The following is a 12,381-nucleotide window of genomic DNA, read 5'->3' as shown; positions in this document are numbered from 1 at the left end:
CACACATAATTCTATAGTAGAATAAGATCTGTGGGTGCCTGGTCACAGGTTTTGAATGATGCATTAAGGCTGGGGCAAATAACTGGTGGTCATTGGTCTAATTGCATTTAGATGGCAAAGGGTAAAGAATGGGGGAGGAGACAAAAGGGAGTAGGTTTGGGCTGGGTGTTCATCAGTATGCAGATGACACCCAGCTCTACCTCTGTTTTAAATCAGAACCAGTGAAGGTGGTGAATGTCCTGTGTGAGTGCCTGGAGGCAGTTGGAGGATGGATGGCGGCTAACAGATTGATGTTGAATCCTGACAAGACAGAAGTACTGTTTTGGGGGGACAGTGGGCGGGTGGGTGTGGGGGACTAGAATGCGGCAGCTAGACTGGTGACTGGGAGTGGCCGCCGGGACCACATAACACCGGTCCTGAGAGATCTACATTGGCTCCCAGTACATTTCCGAGCACAATTCAAAGTGTTGGTGCTGACCTTTAAAGCCCTAAATGGCCTCAGTCCTGTATACCTGAAGGAGCGTCTCCACCCCCATCATTCAGCCCAGACACTGAGATCCAGCGCCGAGGGCCTTCTGGCGGTTCCCTCACTGCGAGAAGCAAAGCTACAGGGAACCAGGCAGAAGGCCTTCTCGGTAGTGGCGCCCACCCTGTGGAACGCCCTCCCATCAGAGGTCAAAGAGATAAACAACTACCTGACATTTAGAAAATACCTGAAGGCAGCACTGTTTAGGGAAGTTTTTAATCTGTGACATTTTAATATTTGTTGGAAGCCGTCCAGAGTGGCTGGGGAAACCCAGCCAGATGGGTGGGATACAAATAATAAATTATTATTATATTATAGGTTTCAGAAAGAACCCCGTGTAGCTGTCATTCAATACCTTTTAGTCAAATTGGAAAAGTATGATTGTCCAGCAAATTCATACATCTGAAAGTGGTAAATTTGGTTTAAATAAATATGAAACTGGCACTAAGATAGTACCAGAACACTCAGCTTTTTATCTAGCAACCTTCATTCCTCTCAGAATGGAAGGACTGCCTCAGAAGTCACTAAGATCACTAATTAAAAAGAAAAGGGGAATGAAAGCACATTTTAACTGCACTCATAAATTCCACATGTGCATGCGGTTTTTTGTTAAGAATAGCTAAGATCTTGCACTATTAAAGAATACAGCTTATCCTAACAGGCATAGGCAAACTCAGTTTTGGGACTACAACTCCCATCATCCCAGGCCACTGGTCCTATCGGCTAGAGATGATGGGGGTTGTAGTCCCCAAACATATGGAGGGCCGAGTTTGCCTATGCCTGTCCTAGCTAGTGATTTTGTCAGCCTTCTGTAACCTGGTATCTGAAGAAGTGTCCATGCACACGAAAGCTCATACCAATAACAAACTTAGTTGGTCTCTAAGGTGCTCCTGGAAGGATTTTTTTTTATTTTGTTTCCACTATGGCAGACCAACACGGCTGCCTACCTGTAACTGGTGCCCTTCAGTGTCTTATATTTTAGCTATTTAAAAGCTTGGCCCACCCACTGCCTCTCATCCTAACCTACCTACAGGGTTATTGTAAGGGTTAAATGGGAGGGGGGCGTGTGCGCCACCCTGAGCTCTTTTGGATAAATAGGATAGGTATAAAAGCATGCAATAAAAAAGTATATAGCGTCCCCCGGTGTTTTGCTCCTAGCGGCGGGTTGGCGAACTAGCTATGTGGCCTTCCAAAAGCTGCTGGACTCAGGCCCTATGGCTAGGGGTGCTGGGAATGAGAGTCCGGGGGGGGGCAGGAAGCCCCACAGGCGATGCCCATTCTCCCACTCGTCCATCCTGGTCTGCCTGGAGCTCGACCTCCTTCCTTCCATCCTCCTTGCGCGGAAGGCTTTCGCGAACTGAAGAACTTTGGCGCGCCTCGGCTGCCTTATGCACGAGAACTAAGACTTTGGCAGCCGCGGCTTCCGGGCTTCCCCCAGGCTCCACGTGTTTGTCACGCGGAGGGCCGGGCTGTCCCGTCGCTCTGCCCATGGCGGCTGGCGCTGCTTCTCCGCCTGCTCCTCCGGTGCTCCTGGGCCTGCGCGACGCGGCTGTGCCGCCGACGGGTTCCTGTCAGGGCGGCCTCCTTCAGCTCCGCGGGGCGGAGAGCAAACTGGGCGGCTCTGCGGTAAGGCGGCGGCGGGCTGCATAGCAGGGACTGGGCGTAGGGCCCTTTCTGAGTCTCCTCGGTGCCTTTGGCGGCAGGGGCGGAGAGAAACCGCCCCCCCACCTCTTTCTATCCCCTCCTCAAAAAATGTCCCAGCCCCCGTCAATTATGAACGCTTGCCCCGGATTACTTACCCCGGGTTAAACGCCCCTTCAACTCGGTTCTCAGTCCGAGTTTTTGCGGGTTTACTCGGAAGTAACGCCCAGTGTGGGTCCAGGAACCCGCGGGTAGGGTAGTTGTGGCTAAAAAAACGGAATTGCTGCTAAAGAAAAGGCTCGGAGGTGGCACGGAAGTGTCTGCTGCTGCAAACCCATTCAGTGGCTGTGCAACCAGCTGTGGACGACGTTGCTTGGGCTTTAAGTCTGAGAATCAGGCAAGAAGGCTTCTGAAGGGAAGGCCCCTATATAGCTTATGCTCTGTGTACCCTAAATAGGTCCCCCTTTCAGTCCCCAACATCTCTGAATCTGAGTCTGCCTGGAAAGTAGCCCCAGTGTTCCTGGGCAGGCTCTGTAAAGCAGCTTTCTGTGTTTCACTTCATTGAATACAGTACTGTAATAGGATAAGAACCCAAAGCTGGGTTGTGCCAAAGAGGCCTTCAGAGCATGAAGGCGATGGCCCTTCGCTCCTGTTGTTCCCTTGCTAACTGCTTTTTATTTGTTATTGTTTAGTCCTTTAGTCATGTCCGACTCTTCGTGACCCCATGGACCAGAGCACGCCAAGCACTTCTGTCTTCCACTGCCTTCCGCAGTTTGGTCAAACTCAAGTTAGTAGCTTTGAGAACACTGTCCAACCATCTCGTCCTCTGTGGTCCCCTTCTCCTTGTGCCCTCAATCTTTCTCAACATCAGGGTCTTTTCCAGGGAGTCTTCTCTTCTCATGAGGTGGCCAAAGTATTGGAGCCTCAGCTTCAGGATCTGTCCTTCCAGTGAGCACTCAGGGCTGATTTGCTTCAGAATGGATAGGTTTGATCTTTTTGCAGTCGATCCACGACTCTCAAGAGTCTCCTCCAGCACCATAATTCAAAAGCATCAATTCTTCGGTCATCACATCAGCCTTCTTTATGGTCCAGCTCTCACTTCCATACATAACTGCTGGGAAAACCATAGCTTTAACTATACGGACCTTTGTCGGCAAGGTGATGTCTCTGCTTTTTAAGATGCTGTCTAGGTTTGTCATTGCTTTCTCCCAAGAAGCAGGCGTCTTTTAATTTCGTGACTGCTGTCACCATCTGCAGTGATCATGGAGCCCAAGAAAGTAAAATCTCTCACTGCCTCCATTTCTTCCCCTTCTATTTGCCAGGAGGTGATGGGACCAGTGGCCATGATCTTAGTTTTTTTTGATGTTGAGCTTCAGACCATATTTTGCGCTCTCCTCTTTCACCCTCATTAAAAGGTTCTTTAATTCCTCCTCACTTTCTGCAATCAAGGTTGTGTCATCAGCATATCTGAGGTTGTTGATATTTCTTCCGGCAATCTTAATTCCGGCTTGGGATTCATCCATTCCAGCCTTTCACTTGATGAATTCTGCACATAAGTTAAATAAGCAGGGAGACTATTTATACCTGAGCACAAAAGCACTTACCTCTTAAGTGTAGAGGCAGAGCATAGCTATCACAAGTAGTACTCATCGATAGCCCCTTGCTCCGTGAATTTGTCTAATCCTCTTTTAAAGTCATCCAACTTGGTGGCCAACACTGCCTCCAGTAGGAGCAAGTTCTATAGTTTGAACTCTGTGCTGCGTGAAAAAGTGCATACTTTTATTTGTCCTGAATCTTCCAACATCCAGCTTCATTGGATGTCCGTAAATTCTAGTGTTTAATTAGACAGGGAGAAAAACTTTTCTCTATCCACTTTCTCTATGCCAAGCATAATTGTATAAACTTCTATCATGTCACCTCTTAGTTGCCTTTGCTCTAAACTGAAAAGTTCCAGACTCTGCAATCTTTTTCATAGGAGTCTTTGCACCCCCTTGAGCATTTTGGTTAAAGACTCTGTAGAATGACTGGTAGCCATTGGTAGAGCTCTCATTCCTCATGCTGTCTAATCTACCTTTGAAAGCCATCTAAACCAGGGGCCACTGCCACCTGACGGACTGGTTTGCGTGCCACAATAGGCCACGGTTCATCTTAGACCGTTTTAAACCCTGATTTAATCTTAGACCATGATTTAATCATAAATGTGCCTCCTTACTGCTACACAAGTCACCACACAGTTCCTGCCTCCCCGCTGGCCAACCCCACACATATGGTGCCCGTGCAGCTCAAGCAAACCATAGTGCAACTTGTCATGTTGTCTGAACCTAAACCATGGTTTGTTTGTTATCAGGTTAGCTAGAAATAAAACTGAAAACAAAACTTCACTCTGAAGTGAAGCATGAGCTTCAGATTACATGTCATCTCATAATGGTGATCCAAGTGGCATGTTTTGAGACAAACTGTGGCTTCTTATGATATCTGAAAAAGACATATGTGGCATAATTGTTGAACCACCACCATACTCATTTTTATTAATGGGTTGATGTGATGAGTAGAACAAGGGAGTGCTGCAGATCAGAGAGCGGTTTGAAGGGACAAGTGCTGCAATGTCAGTGCCAAATCTGAGCCACTTTTGGGAGGGTATTTTTGCTGAAAACAATTTAAAAATAATCTACTTATCCCTTTTTACCCTAGGACTGTGCCCCTTCAGTCACTCTGGTTCATCCTGCCTGTGGGGTTTGCAAGGCTGGCTTGGCACACATTGTTCAGATCTATTGTCCCCTTGAAGGCTCACCGTTCCACCGCATCATTAACGTGTTTGCTTGCACAATGAAAAGCTGCTGGGGGAACTCCAAAAGGTGTGTGGCGGTTTATTTGCCTTTGCCTTGTGATTGGGGCAGCACTGAAAGTGGCTCTTGGATGCTAGAATCATATACTTAAGTAAAAAATAAATACTTTATAGCATGTTCGAAGCTCTCTCAGCAATCCTTCCAACCTTGCAAGGTAAGTCAGTTCTATCCCTTATTGCAGATTTGGAGGGCAAGGAGATTTGAATCAGTGAGAGCGGCATCTGCCCATGGCATAGCTGTCAACCCTCCCTGCTGTTCCCCACTGCTGTATGCATAGCTGTCAACTTTCCCTGCTGTTTCCCAGTGCTATAATAAGGGAATTTCCCACAAAAAAGGGAAAGTTTGACAGCTGTGGCCCATGGGTAGAGTACATGTCTTGTACCATGAAGGTCCCTGGTTCAGTCCCTGGCATCTCCAGGTAGGAAAGTAAATGACTCTTTTCTGAAATGCTGGATTGCCACTGCCAGTCAGTGTAAACAGTACTGAGAAAGATGGACCCCAGTGGTCTGACCCTAGTATAAGGTAAGGTAGCTTTTTGTGTTTCCAAAACCACCTAGTGATGGAGAAGGGAGTCAAACCACGGACTGCCTGATTTATATTTTAGCCCCCTACTCTATGCTAGTAATAATACTGTGAAACTTGAAAACTTTGACCCACCAACATTACTTCCATTTCTTTCATCCTGCTTGGCTTGCTGCACATCTAAAGCTGGAAGGTGTTGCGGTCCCAGTATCTGCAAGTGCAAGGAAAAGAAATGCAAGACTGCAAATGGAAGCAGGTATTGTGCACCATCAGGGACATTTTCTTTAGGTCAGGGGTAGTCAACCTTTTTATACCTACCACCCACTAGTGCATCTTTCCTGATGGTAAAATTTCCTTACCACCCACCAGTGCTCGATGGAAGGAGGATTCAGCTTGTGCCTTAGAGCCCTCTACCGCCCACCTAGAATCCTGAAACACCCACTAGTGGACGGCAGGGAGCAGGTTGACAACCCCTGCTTTAGGTAATACAGTGGTACCTCTGGTTAAGAACTTAATTCGTTCCGGAGGTCTGTTCTTAACCTGAAACTCTTCTTAACCTGAGGTACCACTTTAGCTAATGGGGCCTCTCGCTGCCACCGCATGATTTCTGTTCTCATCCTGAAGCAAAGTTCTTAACCTGAGGTACTATTTCTGGGTTAGCAGAGTCTGTAACCTGAAGCCTCTGTAGCCCAAGGTACCACTGTAATAGTATGTGGCCAAGGACATTTGGCCTTGTTGTACTTGAGACTTTTAGCATCTGTTTCCTCTTACAAACATAGCAGCTGCACAATGTTGTCTGCTGCTCCTAAATAAGCATGGATGCTTTCCCTCTCACGCCCCTTGGGATCATGGCATGTGTGGGAGTGGAGGAGGTTTAAACTTTCCTGCTCAGCATGCCGGCATGAGGATGAGAATCTGTAGAGATCAAGGGGACTCTCTGTCATGTGTTCAGGGAGTGTGTGCTGTTTAACCCTGCTTATATATTTGTAGAAAAAATGCAAAGTTTTGTTGTACCTTAAAACGAACAAGTTTCTTATAGCCCAGTTTTGTAACTATATTATAGCCTATTATTGAATCAGCTTAGAAGAGTTTGACAAGTGGCCCTAATAGAGAAATTGACAAACAAAATATGACTAAAGGACAGAGACTTATTTACATCTGATGGGTAGTTTTATGGATCACATGGAGAAGAAAAATAATCCTGAACTCTCATAAACATCCAAACCTTTTTGGTTGCTCTTGGTTAAATAGTATTCTACGCTTTAGACTACTGATGGTGTATTTTTACACTGCATTTTCACTGTATACCTCGAGATATTTTGTTAAGGGGGGACGACGTTATTTTCAAAAATCAATAAAGCTATAATTCAAAAACGTAACGAGTTTCTGATGACATCACTTTTTGAGGACTGGAGCCCACCACTGGCACCCATGAAAATGTGAGTCTTTAAGGTGCAACAAAGCTTTTTGTTGTTGTTTTTCTGCAACAGACTAATGCAGCAGCTACCCCTCTGGAAATTCTTGCTTTATTTCTGTGGGGCTGTACTAATTATAAAATGTAAAATGTCAGCTTCTTTCCGGGACCTTTGATTTGAAACATGTCTAAGGTTGTGTCCTTGTATTCACAGAAGCAAGAATGTCTGCCTGCAGCCAAGGATTGGTGTGAGGAAGCAGATGACTGGGGAGAAGGCAATGAAGCGGCTGCTTCTGAATACACTACAGGCCACAGCCGTGACTTGCTTGCAGTGTCGGACTCTTTGCTCAGAGAAGGAGATTGTGCTGCACAGTTTCAGGGTCTCAGCCTGGAAGCACCCCCCAGTGCCCCCCACCCTTTGCACTCCCATAATCTATGTGGGGAAGAGCAAATCATGCCCAGCTGTGTCCCTGAGTTCCAACCTTACTACATCAGTGTTGTGGAAGAAGGCGATTTCCTCTGCTATGAAGATACAGGCCATGCCCAAAGACTCTTGAAGGAGTATCAGCAGAGGGAGGGTCTTGATTTGGAACAATTGATGTTGGAAAGGTGAGCCATGGAATTGGGGCTAGTGTGCAGGGCCTTGCCTTTGCAGCAGGAAACTGCTAGAAATCTGTTGTTTGAGGAGCTCCCAGCACTGGAAAGCCCATTTCAGATTCCCTTTCTTTGCTGCATTAGAATCTTCCGTGACTCTTACCCAACAAGTGTCGGAGCTCCAAAGTCAGTAAAACCAAACAGGATGTGTGCCAGGGGCAGACCAGTCCCTTGACACATCTCCAGATCTCCATGGTCAGTGGCAGTATGCAAGGGATTATGTGTGGACAGAGTGCTGCTGCTGCACTCATGTCCTGCTTGTGCACTTTCTACAGACACACAGTTGAGCACTGTGAGAACAGGATGCTAGATTAGATGGACCCCCTTTGGCCTGATCCAGGTGTATTGGTCATATTCTTGATTCTGAATTTTATAGCCAATATACAAAGAACAATGTGTTGATTGTGCAGGAATTTACAGACAAAATCCATCTAAATGTGGCTGGTTGTCTTCTGATTTAATAGTGCCTGGCACCACATATATGTGGATTTAAAGCGGTTATCTGTAGATTTAGCATCTATCAGATGCTTTGTTGCTCCTCTGCATTTTCTCCACACACTCACCCCAAACAGCCACCATGACTACTAGATAAGTAAGTCCATGGCTTCCATCTCTTACTCCTTTTATAACACTAATCATTGAGTTGCAGGAGTGAAATTCTATCATTTTAGTTGCAATTCTGCTTTGTGTTACCGAGAGTGCATTTCAGACGTCGTTAAGGGCCTGTAGATAACTCTCTTTCTACCTACTTGTAATAGAAATGGTCATTGGATAGAATTTTATTTTTATCTTCATTGAAAATGTGTCTTGTACTGCACTTCAGCCACTGAGAGCCTCCGCTGATAATGGAGCAGCCTTTCTCAACCTGGTGTTCTCCAGATGTTTTGGACTGCAACTCCCATCAGCTCCAGCCATCATGGATGTAGGATGTTGAGGCTGATTGGAGTTGTAGTCCAAAACATCTGGAGGGCAACAGGATGGGGGATGCTGTTTTACTGCCCTTGCTGGCCAGAGCTCATGTTTTGAAAAAAGTCAGCCCAGTGGTCAGTATTAGATAGCTTCTAAATACATTATTTGGCTTACGCAGCCCAATCCCAGAACAGTATCCCATCCACTTAGTATTTTTTTCAGTATAATGGTTGGTTTGTGCTGGATAGATGCATGCAAATTAAAGTTGGATGTGACATTTTGGGAAAGGGCCTCCGTGATAGAGGGGTCTGCTTTGCAGGTGGGAGTTGCCAGGGTTCAATCCTGTTTCCACACCTGAAACCCTGAGAGCCACTGCCAATTTAGACAGTATTGAGCTTGATGCATCAAGCCATCTTCCTGTATTCTTGTGTCTGGTTACTGACACAACTGCTCAACTAATACCCACTGCATTTATTCATTTCCTGTTAAGCAGAAAAGATTCCAAAGTTTGCGCTGTCCTCCTGGTAATTTCACAGTTCGTGTAATATTTGCAATTTCTCCCCCCACCCCACATGCTTAGCTATGCATCTGATGGTGAGAAGTATGAGAAAAGTGAAGCCGAAAAGAGACATCAGGTGTTCCTTAAGTTTATGAAAAATATATCTCTCTGCCCGGAACAGATCTTAAGGTAGGCTGACCATTTCCATTTCTCTGTGTTGGAGAATAGGTCTTTAGCTGGAATGAAATTAGCCTTCTACTATCCTCTTTTAACCATTAGGTATTCCTGGGGTGGCCAGCCTTTATTTATCACCTGCCCTTCGACAGACATTGGGTCAGCAGCCCCACCTTGTAATATCTGCAAAAGCAAGAGAATCTTTGAATTTCAGCTTATGCCCACCTTGGTCAGCATGCTCAAGACAAGAGATGACGGTATGAAGCCCTTTCATTAAAGAATTCAGCTTGCAATTATTCCCTTAGACATCTGATAGTGAAGAAGAGGATGCTGGGCTAGATTAGCCCCCTTTGGTCTGATCCAGCTTCAGGGTTCCTCCAATGTTCCTTTTCTTCATCTCCCATTCTTTCTTTTATGAACTTGTGTATGGCGTATCTTAAATTATTTTTAAATACCTTGAAATGTATGTTTGCAGAAACAAAAAGAGCTTCTAAGAAACATTTTTCTTCTGTTTTTTTCTTTTGTTTGTTTTTTGAGGAAAACTGATTAAATTGTGAGAAAACAACAGAGGTATCCAAAGAGGATACCGGTATTCATTTCTGGGCTTTAAATGAACTTTCAGAAATATCTCCATAGGAACAAAGGAAGCCGTCTTCTGCTGAGTCAGGCTGTTGGTCCAACTTGCTTTGTATTGTCTACACCAGGGCGGCCCAACGTTTCATACCAAGTGGGCTGCAAGAACCTATGGGCTGTATGCTACCTTGTTGCACGAATGAACGTAGCAAGGGGGGCAGGGAAGGGCAGCTGCTCCCCTAAATCAATAAAAAGACATAGCAAACTGAGGTTCTGCCACACACCCCCACCTAACAAAAGGCCTGGCTACACCCATGGTTGCACCTGGGGCAGGGGAGCCAAAATTTGATTCCCTCCCCAAGGAACTAGGCTTTGGGAAGGAGGCGTGTGGCTCTGGCAGGGTACTAAAGCCCTGCCACCTATTCCTCAAAGCTGGGAAAGCGCTAACTAGGCTTTGGAAAGGAGGATGGAGGATTCTTAAGACCCTGTCATACCTCTCACACCTCCTTTCCAAAGCCTAGTGCCTCACTTACTGAACTTTGGGAAGGCAGTGTGATGGCTGGGGGAGGGGTCATGTGTTGCCGAGGGCCACCAAAAAAGGCCTTGAGGGCCACACGTTGAGCCACCCTGATATACACTGACTGGCATCAACTCTCAGGGGTTTCAGGCAAAGATGTTTTCCCAGCCCTACCTGAAACCACTTGGGAATGAACCAGGGACCTTCCACATGCAAAGCAGATGCTCTGTCACTGAGCTACAGCCCTTCCCCATGCATGGGTGAGTATAATAATATTAATGCTTTTCTTTCCCCCTCACTAGATGTGTCAGTGGAATTTGGAACAGCATTAGTGTATACTTGTGAGAAGAGCTGCTGGCCGGCCAATCAACCAACAGCCTTGGAAGAATTTATTTTTGTACAAGAAGATCCAGATCAAAAATTATTTAAATAGATTTTATTTAATTCCTTGCTTAAATGTAGTTGTGGTTTTTTTTAAAATAAAATAAAATTAAATAAATGCAATAACAACTTGGTTGAGATGCCAGCTTTCTGTTTAGTCAGTCTATGATCAGTGAATTGATGAGTAGCATGCCCAGAACTATAACTCATGCAGAGACAGAGAGGTTTGGACTCCTCTGGCAATTCTTGCTCCCTTCTACAAGCCTTCACCAAATCGGTGCCCTCCAGACATTCTGGACTGACTGGAGCTAATGGGAGTTGTAGTTTGAAGTGTCTGGAAGGCCCCATATTGGTGATGTCTGCATTTACATAGCATGATTCCTTTTGACTCTGAGTGGCATATTTTAACTCAGTGGGGAGGAATGCACCTCTGATTTCCAAATTCTGGGCAATAATGGACAATGGTTTCTCACTCTAGAGAAATGTGAGAGAGGAAATCCCATCATTCAGAACTCATGGACATTCAATGAAGGTGAATGGTGGAAGATTCAAGATGGATAAAATAAAGTCCTTTTCACACAGCACAGCTAAACTATGGAACTCCCTCCCACAGGAGGCAGATCCTGCTCACATATGGCGCAGTTCTGCTGTCATTTGAAATCCCAATAGTTTAGCTACTCCTTGATGTAAATGTTTAAGGTAGGAGGGAGATAAAAAATAGCATATGAAAACTGAAGAGCACCCCAGAAGCTCAGACATAGAGGACCACCAGCAAGAAAGGCAACATGAAGGCTGAAAGAAGAAGAAGAAGAAGAGTTTGGATTTGATATCCCGCTTTATCACTACCAGAAGGAGTCTCAAAGCGGCTGACATTCTCCTTTCCCTTCCTCCCCCACAACAAACAGAAGACCTTTTCTTCCCTGAATTGTGTGAAACACCTAGATCGGTCCAAAAGTCAGAAGAAGAAGAAGAAGAAGAAGAAGAAGGGGAGGAGTTTGGACTTGATATCCCACCTTTCACTCCCCTTAAGGAGTCTCAAAGCAGCTAACAATCTCCTTTCCCTTCCTCCCCCACAACAAACACTCTGTGAGGTGAGTGGGGCTGAGAGACTTCAGGGAAGTGTGACTAGCCCAAGGTCACCCAGCAGCTGCATGTGGAGGAGCAGAGACGCGAACCCGGTTCCCCAGATTACAAGTCCACTGCTCTTAACCACTACACCACATTGGCTCTCAGTAAGAAAAGTAAAATGAGGAAGGTGGAGCATGCGGGCAGGGTGTGTGCAGACTATGACTCTAACCTTTTGGTTTTTTCAGGGCCCATTTGTGCAGTTTCAGAATAAAATGTGACTTCAGAATCAACTCTGTACATGTTCTGAGGTATTCTGCACTCTGATGTGCAGAGTTGGGGCAGCAACTACTTTGCCACAGGCAACAAAATGTGTGCACCAGAATTAAGTGGCAAGACGGATTGTGGATTGTAGCACCTGAGTGGGATGGTGGGGTTGCCTACATCTCCCTTTGCCTACTCCTTTCTATACCATGATGCTCCCATGTGCAAGTTTTTTTCTGCAAAGGCTTCACCCTCTCTCCAGCATTTAGCATTGCCAACTGATAGCCTATTTATTGCTGCAAGGATCTTAAGTCCACAGGCACGATTTATTTAAATGATTTATTGCATTCAACTCCCACCTTCCTTTCTCCCCCATCTTCACTTAATCCCCACAAC

The 12,381-nt window shown here is 45.8% G+C and overlaps 1 protein-coding gene across 1 annotated transcript; it reads left to right on the top strand.

Moving 5' to 3' along the window:
- The first annotated feature begins 1,949 nt into the window (after window positions 1-1,949).
- PDCD2L (programmed cell death 2 like) lies at window positions 1,950-10,759 on the top strand. The gene is made up of 7 exons (XM_033157389.1): window positions 1,950-2,152; window positions 4,859-5,022; window positions 5,722-5,791; window positions 7,164-7,558; window positions 9,093-9,200; window positions 9,291-9,442; window positions 10,578-10,759. The coding sequence occupies exons 1-7, from the start codon at window positions 2,015-2,017 to the stop codon at window positions 10,706-10,708; spliced, it is 1,158 nt and encodes a 385-aa protein (XP_033013280.1). The 5' UTR covers window positions 1,950-2,014; the 3' UTR covers window positions 10,709-10,759.
- The last annotated feature ends 1,622 nt before the right edge of the window (window positions 10,760-12,381 follow it).

The sequence above is a fragment of the Lacerta agilis genome, chromosome 8 (genome assembly GCF_009819535.1).
Source record: "Lacerta agilis isolate rLacAgi1 chromosome 8, rLacAgi1.pri, whole genome shotgun sequence".
NCBI classification, from domain to species: Eukaryota; Metazoa; Chordata; class Lepidosauria; order Squamata; family Lacertidae; genus Lacerta; species Lacerta agilis.
This window is presented reverse-complemented; position numbering and strand designations above follow the sequence as displayed.

Excerpts from the sequence above, each read along its gene's own strand:
- PDCD2L (XM_033157389.1), top strand. The coding sequence starts at position 2,015 with ATGGCGGCTGGCGCTGCTTCTCCGCCTGCTCCTCCGGTGCTCCTGGGC. Across the intron at positions 5,023-5,721 it reads TGCTGGGGGAACTCCAAAAG|CTGGAAGGTGTTGCGGTCCC; the intron begins GTGTGTGGCGGT and ends GCACATCTAAAG. Across the intron at positions 9,201-9,290 it reads TGCCCGGAACAGATCTTAAG|GTATTCCTGGGGTGGCCAGC; the intron begins GTAGGCTGACCA and ends TTTAACCATTAG.